Raw genomic sequence first — 8112 nt, 5'->3', positions numbered from 1 at the left:
TATTGGTCAGAGTATTGAGTACAGGCGTTGGGAGGTCATGTTGCAGCTGTACAGGACATTGGTTCGGCCACTGTTGAAATATTGCATGCAATTCTGGTCTCCTTCCTATCGGAAAGATGTTGCGAAACTTGAAAGGGTTCAGAAAAGATTTACAAGGATGTTGCCAGGGTTGGAGGATTTCAGCTACAGGGAGAGGCTGAACAGGCTGGGGCTGTTTTCCCTGGAGCGTTGGAGGCTGAGGGGTGACCTAATAGAGGTTTACAAAATTATGAGGGGCATGGATAAAATAAATAGGCAAAGTCTTCTCTCTGGGATTAGGGAGTCCAAAACTAGAGGGCATAGGTTTAGGGTGAGAGGGGAAAGATATAAACGAGATCAAAGGGGCAACTTTTTCACGCAGAGAGTGGTACATTTATGGAATGAGCTGCCAGAGGAAATGGAGACGGCTGGTACAATTGCAACATTTAAGAGGCATTTGGATGGGTATATGGATAGGAAGAGTTTGGAGGGATATGGGCTGGGTGCTGGCAGGTGGGACTAGATTGGGTTGGGATATCTGGTCGGCATGGATGGGTTGGACCAAAGGGTCTGTTTCCATGCTGTACATCTCTACGACTCTATGACATGCTTCAGGGGATGCATGTTCTATTCTTATTCCCATTTCTTATATCATTATATTCACAGAACAGGTTACAAAATGGAACTGGTGATTCTACTCAGTTTTTTCTTGGTCATTACTTATCTTCTTGGAAGCATCTTTGAGAGCATAAATTACTTGCAAAGTCATGGACTCATCAGTCTTTTGTACTGTTTCCAAGACTGGCTCTCACATAATACACTGCACAGTGTCATGAGGCTTGAGAAAAAGCTAGTAATTAACACTAAACTAAGCCAAAGACACCAGCCAATGCACTACTGAATAATTCACACACTTGTCATACTGATTTAAAAAGTCAGGTTCACTCTGAACAAAAAGCAGCAGTTTGTTTATCCACTTAAGCAGCTGGGGTCAGAAAGCATTGTTGTTCAAACGGGCCAAGACATCGCTTAAATTGTTGGATTGACCACACTGCATTTTTTCTATGAATTCACTTTTTATTGCACAACGGGCTCTTATGTTGGAAGGCAAATAACAAAGATATGCCATAGTTTGCTCTCAGCAGTTGTTGATGGATAATGGTGAAAGACCATGCCCTGCAAAGTAGTGACAAACACTTCTGTAACCCTGCAGATCATATAATACTGTATTGTATGTCCCAGAAATTTCATACCAATGAGTTTAACGATCAACAGCTAAGGTATAGGCCCACCGATCAACTCAATCGCTTTCAACTGGACCTCAGAGTAGGGTCATCAGTAAGCAAGAGAACAAAGGACGTGGTCACATATCAATCACCACTGTTGGTTGGGAACTTGTACATTTAATGATACAGCTCCAGCACAGGTAGCACTTGAACCTGCATCTCATGGCCCCAGAGATGGGGACACTAACCACTGTGCCACAAGACCCTTGTTGGATCTTGGATAACCTCAACATGATGTCCCAATTCTTCATCTCAAATGGTCTGAGCAATGAAGGCAAGCATGCAAAACATTTTCTTACCCACCACCCTGTCTACATGCCTTGCAAATTTCAAAGTACTACGTACCTGAACCCCTAGGTGTCTCTGTTCTACAACATTACCCAGGGCTGAAAATGTGTTGCTGGAAAAGCGCAGCAGGTCAGGCAGCATCCAAGGAACAGGAGATTCGACGTTTCGGGCATAAGCCCTCCTACAACATTACCCAGGACCCTACTACTAATTTTTTTTTGTTCTTTTCAAAATTCAATATCTCACATTTATCAAAATTTAAATCCATCTGCCACTCCTCAGCCCATTGACCAATTGATCAAGACCTTTTCGTAATATTAGATTATCTTCTTCACTGTCCACTCTACCACCAATTTTGGTGTCATCTACAAATTTACTAACCATGCCTCCTAATTTCTCATCCATATTGTTTATACAAAAGTGGACCCAGTACTGATCCCTGTGGAACACTGCTGGTCACAGGCCTCCAATCTGAAAAACCACCCTGCACCACCAACCTCTGTCTCTGACTATCAAACCAATTTTGTATCCAATTGGCAAGCTGTTCATGAATCCCATCTGATCTAACTCTACTCGTTACCCTACCTTGCGGAACCTTGTCAAAGGCTTTAATGTCAGAGGCTGAGATACACAGCATGGAAACAGACCCTTCGGTCCAACTCATCCATGCCGACCAGATATCCTAACCTAATCTAGTCCCATTTGCCAGCATCTGGCCCATATCCCATCCAGATGCATTTTAAATGTTGTAATTGTACCAGCTTCCACCACTTCCTCTGGCAGCTCTCTGCGTGAAGAAGTTTCCCCATAGGGTCCCTTTCAAATCTTTCCCCTCTCACCAGAAACCTATGACGTCTCGTTCTGGACTCCTCCACCCCAGGGAAAAGACCTTAACTATACACCCTATCCATCCCCTCATGACCTTATAAACATTTATAAGGTCATCCCTCAGCCTCCGACCCTTCAGGGAAAACAGCCCCAGCCTATCCAATCCTCTTGCTATGGAGTAAACAATGTCTACCACTCTGCCCTCAAATCTTTTTGGTTACTTCTTCAAAGTTTGGAATTCAATGTTGACTAATAATAAAGATAAATCTTCCGAGTCACCAATTAAACTAATTCCATTGTTAGAATAAACACATGAGAGTCCATCAGGGTTCAGATTCGAAGTGGCAGATCTTTAATGATCTTAAAGTTTAATTTCCAATGATAGATCATAGCAGTCCCAGGGATTGCCCGCCGTGCAGTGATTTGAATGAGTTTTACTGCCCGCCGTGCAGTGATTTGAATGAGTTTTACTAGTTTTTGGAATTGTTATCCATGGCTAAATTATGGTGTCAGAGACAATCGCCTATGACCCTTACTCGGTTGCTTGAAGGATAGAACAGGATATGTGATGGTGCTTGATTTACAGAATAATGAATTTTTCACCCTTGAATATAAGATTGTAATGTCTCATACCCAAGAATGGCTTCCTGTTTTGGGGATCTTGAACCCTAAGTATCAAAGAGTCATTATGCACATAATTTGGCAAGTCTGTAATTTGCAAAGAGCTAACACAAAGAATAGGCAAGTTGACAGTCTCCTTAGGCTCTTGCTCTCTGCAGTTACATGAATTGAAAACCAGACTAAGAATTCCCAAATTATAGCATTAATTATCAGCAACATTCTTCCTCTACTCCCCTTCTTGGAGATCTTAACTATTCCCAACAAGGACAGGTATTTAACACCACAAATACAAGCATTCCCTCATCAAATTCTGGTTCAAAGACAGCATACAAATGTATCTGCTCATGTGAAAGTGTAGGAGTCTGTATAGAATTACCCTGATATACACAAAATCCACTTGAAAGGGGGAAAGCAAGGAAGACATAAATTTTCTTCTTTGTTTTGAAAAGACAATGAGAGGAATTCTTGATTTCTGACCCAGTATTTCATTCTTAAAACAGCTGCATTTTCTTGTCAGTTGAGTAACTTTGGTTTTCAGACGTTACACATAAAGAGGGTGAATATTTGGCAGGACCCATTGTGGGGAACTTGTAATTTTATGCCCAGTAAATATTGTGGTATTCTGAAAGTCTCAATAGAACTAGCCATTTGGATACAGAACTGGCTCAAAGGTAGAAAGGTGGTGACGGAGCTGCCAGAGGATGTGGCGGAGGCTGGCACAATTGCAACATTTAAGAGGCATTTGGATGGGTATATGAATAGGAAGGGTTTGGAGGGATATGGGCCGGGCTCTGGGAGGTGAGTTAGATTGGGACTAGATTGGGTTGGAATATCTGGTCGGCATGGATGGGTTGGACTGAAGGGTCTGTTTCCATGCTGTACATCTCTATGACGCTATGAGAATGAAAGCAAAAGGGAAGTTTCAGCTGTTTTTGTGCTTCCCAAAATCAGTAATGGGACAGCACTGCAGAAGACTTGAAAACGTTGTCTAACCTCTCAAACAGGTTAGTGAATGCCCTGGTGAGACCATCAGAAAAGACAATGACTTATCAGAAATGGTATGCAACCTCACCGAAACTAATACAAAAGAACTTGCTGGTACTTCAATGGTGGACTATTTATCACAATCAGACAGCATTTTAAGATGAATTAGAGTATTCTATAACCTGAAGATTTGTATGTGTCTAAGTAAGACCAGGATCATTAGCACCAGTTTTCAAACTATTACACAAATTAAATACACACACAAATGATTGAAACAGAATTGCTGAGTTATCAAGCTTACAAGTTGCAGCCACCGAAGAACTTTATTTTCACAAAAACCCATTGCTCCCAATTACTTTTGCGTAAGGCTGATAGAGCTGATCATGTCCTTCCGCGTATTTCATTTGTAAGCCAACCAAGCAGAATGTAATAGTGGTGTGGGAAGAATGACTTCAGAATCCCCAGGCTGAGAAGAGAGTGGGATGGGACACAACTGTCCTCCAGTGATTCCTGCTGGAAAGTGCACGTGTTGATCCCAGAGAAGGTTCAGCTTTGGTGCCCTCCAAAGTCCAATAGCCTAAAGACATTCAACGTCCAGGTTCCTGTACAAAGATTGGCCGGTTGGGCACAGTGTCAAAGGGCTGCCAGCGCCCATGGAGTCATTTCCCAGTCTTCTGGGGTGGGAAAGAGTGGAAAGATGCAAGAAGAGTGAAGATGAGGAGGAGGAGATAAAGTGACTTAGGAATGACTTCAACATTCCTTTAATATCCCAAAGCAGCAAACATAGGGCTGGCACCTTTAGTGACTTAGGGGGAAGAAACAGAAGAATTAGGAAAAGGGCAAGGGAGTGAGAAAAGATAAACCCGATGGCACAACATACCCTTTCCCTGTTTCTGTGCGATGCACCATTCACCCAACACCTGGAAATACAGGGCAGGAAGAGTTACAGAGCTGGGAGCCCTCCTTAAAAGGGAGCTCCAACAAGTGAATGGGGTCAGCAATAATGGTAGAGAATGCTTTGAAATCTTCATGCTAACCAAGGAAGGGATGCACAACCTCTTGCTAATTGAGCATGTAACCCTGTTTATGAAGTGGAATCTTCTCAAACTGCAGGTCATTGAACATGGTGCAATCTGCTCCCAGAGTGTATCTCTAGTAGACACATTTCACAAATGCATATCTGCCAGAACTCTACAAAGACAGCGGAATCTGCCAAATCAGCAACGTGTTTTCATTCCTGTTGTGAACAGTCGGCTTGAAGTCCCTGCTAAAGTTCTGGTAGCCCCTGCCTCCAGAGGCAATGGCAACTGAGCTGACTTTCTCTTTTTTGACAACTTCTCGGGCTGAAGACCTGCTTCGAACCCACACGTCCGGGTCATCGACTATCTCATAGATGGAACCGTCCTCAACACTGTGCTCCAGTGAGTTCTCATTGGCCTGAGCCTCACCGCTGTGTGCTGACAGTAACTGACCAGGCAGGTGGGAGGTGGAGCGCAGATTGTAACACAGCGAGATCCCTTGCTTCTTATCCAGGTGGTTGTGCTGATCCTGAAGGGATTCCTGGGATGAGGAATCCTCTTTGCTGTTCAGTTCCTGATATTCAGGCATTTCCTCAGTCGACTCACTCTTCAGTAAGTCCAAGTCCAGAGAGCCAATGGTAGGGATCAGAAACTCCACAGGACCACAATGTGCATTCAGTGAGATCATTCCCTTTCCTGCACAGGAGACAGAAACAGAACTGAATAGTAACTGGGAACACTACTAATAGTAAATACAATGCAGAATCTCACCAATCCAGCATCTCCCAGAGTCACCACCTTTACTCAGACCAATCAAGCAAAGGGTGGTTCTTGAAGGAGGGATGTCAGTTTTGGTCTTGATGCAAAGACAGGGACATCTTTGTTAAAAACACCACCAGACTAGGGTCTAATGTTGAGTCATGCTACTCTTAGTATAAGTCAAAATATACTATGGATAAATTACAGAATAAAGCCCCCTACACAGTGCCTTAACAAGCACTTTCAGACGTGCACAGAACCGATTAAAGGACAGTTTACCTTCATTCACATTGCTCAACAAGTTAGCCACTAACTTAAAACAGCACCTTCAGTTGTACATACAAGACATCTCCAAGTCCTTTTAACTTTTCTACATCTCAGTACCAGTTAGTTGCTAAGCCATGGTAAACTATACGCAATGCTGAATTTAAATGTACGTATTATTTTGCACATCTTCATTCAAACTAGTACTATCTCACAATGTATTTACCCCTATCTATATGGAGCTTGATTAATAGGTCAACCAATCTCTGTCCTTTTCTTGCAACAAAACTACAAAAAATGCAACAAAGAGCAACATAGAGAGCTACGATGAGTGATATCAAAGTTTTTACCTGTTACTTTTGGAATTCCCTCCAGTTTTGGTACTGGTAAAGCGATCAAGATTCCTTGATTGGTCCCAACCCAAAGCATCCCTTGGCAAACAAGCAAACACGTCACCAAAATGTTCTTTTGGCCTGAATAAAAGGGGGAGGAAGTGGTACAATATCATTGTCAAAATGTCCAGATTATCCTAAAGCAAAAAGAATGTCTCGCCACAATCATTTGCTTCATGTTCAAAAAGGCCAGAGAACATCTAGATATTCTCTTCACCCTCTAATTACAATGAGTGCTTGAGCTTAGGAATAAAGTAGCAACTAGATAATTGTTTAATCAGACCATCAGCTTGACTTTGCATAACCAGCATCTCTGGCCAGTGAAACAAATCTCCGTTCCTTGATAGGTCTTTTCCATTACCACTGGCAATTCCATTCAGCAGCCACTAACCAGACATTAAAAACCAACACAGATGATGAAAAGTGCAGAGCGAAGTGCAAGATTTACAGAATATTCCAGAAACTTGGTTTTGCTTACATTTAGGGGAGTTGGTCAAGCTCAGATGGCAGGATGGTTTGTGACAAGGAGTGATGTCATCAGAGTGGGTTCAATTCTCGTACGAGCTGTGGTTATCACAAAGGATTCCTCTTCTCAATCTCTCTCTCTCACCTGAGACATGGTGACCCTCAGGTTAAACCACCAGTCATCTCTCTCTCTCTCTCTCAAATGAGAGGGAAAGCCTCTGGTCTGCTAAAACCATGGCCACTTTTTAAATCCAGAAATTGGGATTTCTTTCACTTTGGAAAACCCTCAGGATTTGTATTTCCCTGAAAAAAGTGGTACGGGTAGAAGATCCTTTATCCGAACATTCAAGAACAGAAAGACTCCGAAATCCGAAGATTGTGAAGTTTTTTTTCTCATTCACAAGGGTGTTTGGCGAGCAAATAGTTAACCCACTCGGTGTGTGTCACTCAGATGAGACGGGGAGAGAGAGGGTGGGAGGGAGGGGACGTGGCCAAGCACATTCTTCCTTTGAAGTCTGCTCCTCCGGTAAGATTTTTAAAAATTTCACCATTAAACTGTCACTTATCCTCAATACTGAAAAATTCCGAATTTCAAAAACAGCTGGTCCCGAGCATTTCGGATAAAGGATCGTCTACCTGTAACATTTTACCTTTCCAGTACTACAGGCGTCTGCTTATCCTAGTCTTCATGACTGCTGTAGCCTACAGATTAATTATTTATCTGTGCTTGTGTTTTGTTTTATAGTAAGGCTTTTGAAGGCTGTTTAGTCTCCCAACAGTATCCTGCTCAAATCCAGTCTTTAATGCAAGAACAGTTCATTTAAAGTTATGTTTATTTGAAAAAAAAAACTGTCTATGTGATGACATTCCTCCAGGACTTGAGCCCAGACCTTCTGGCCCAGAGATAGGGACACTACCACTGCACCACAAGAGTGCCCATACACAAAAGCAAAAGTCGCTGGACTCCAAAATAAAACGCTGGAGAAACTCAGCAGGTCTGGCAGCATCAGTAGACAGAAGAACAGAGTTAATGTTCAGACTCCAAAGACTGATTGGCTTGAATAAGCAGTTTTCCAACAATGCTTCAGTCAACAGCTGTGATAAAATGATTGGAACAGATTGAAATGGGCTATTTTGTTGGGTCCATGCTGTTACTAGTATTTGCTTTCTGCACATCCATTTGCTGAT

The 8112-nt window shown here is 42.5% G+C and overlaps 1 protein-coding gene across 6 annotated transcripts in view; it reads right to left on the bottom strand.

Annotated features, from left to right (window-relative positions):
* Positions 1 to 4313: 4313 nt before the first annotated feature.
* Positions 4314 to 8112, bottom strand: part of LOC132833601 (rho guanine nucleotide exchange factor 10-like protein) — a 205766-nt gene continuing 201967 nt past the window's right edge. For all 6 annotated transcript variants that reach the window (XM_060851979.1, XM_060851980.1, XM_060851981.1 and 3 more), the window contains 2 exons: positions 6418 to 6540; positions 4314 to 5740 (listed from right to left, as the gene is read on the bottom strand). In XM_060851979.1, the coding sequence (XP_060707962.1) occupies positions 5217 to 5740; positions 6418 to 6540 (647 nt within the window). In that variant the 3' untranslated portion in view covers positions 4314 to 5216. The remainder of the gene's footprint in view (positions 5741 to 6417; positions 6541 to 8112) is intronic.

This window comes from Hemiscyllium ocellatum, chromosome 37, assembly GCF_020745735.1.
Source record: "Hemiscyllium ocellatum isolate sHemOce1 chromosome 37, sHemOce1.pat.X.cur, whole genome shotgun sequence".
Lineage (NCBI taxonomy): Eukaryota > Metazoa > Chordata > Chondrichthyes > Orectolobiformes > Hemiscylliidae > Hemiscyllium > Hemiscyllium ocellatum.
Note: the sequence above shows the minus strand (reverse complement) of the source record. Positions and strands in the feature narration are given on the sequence as shown.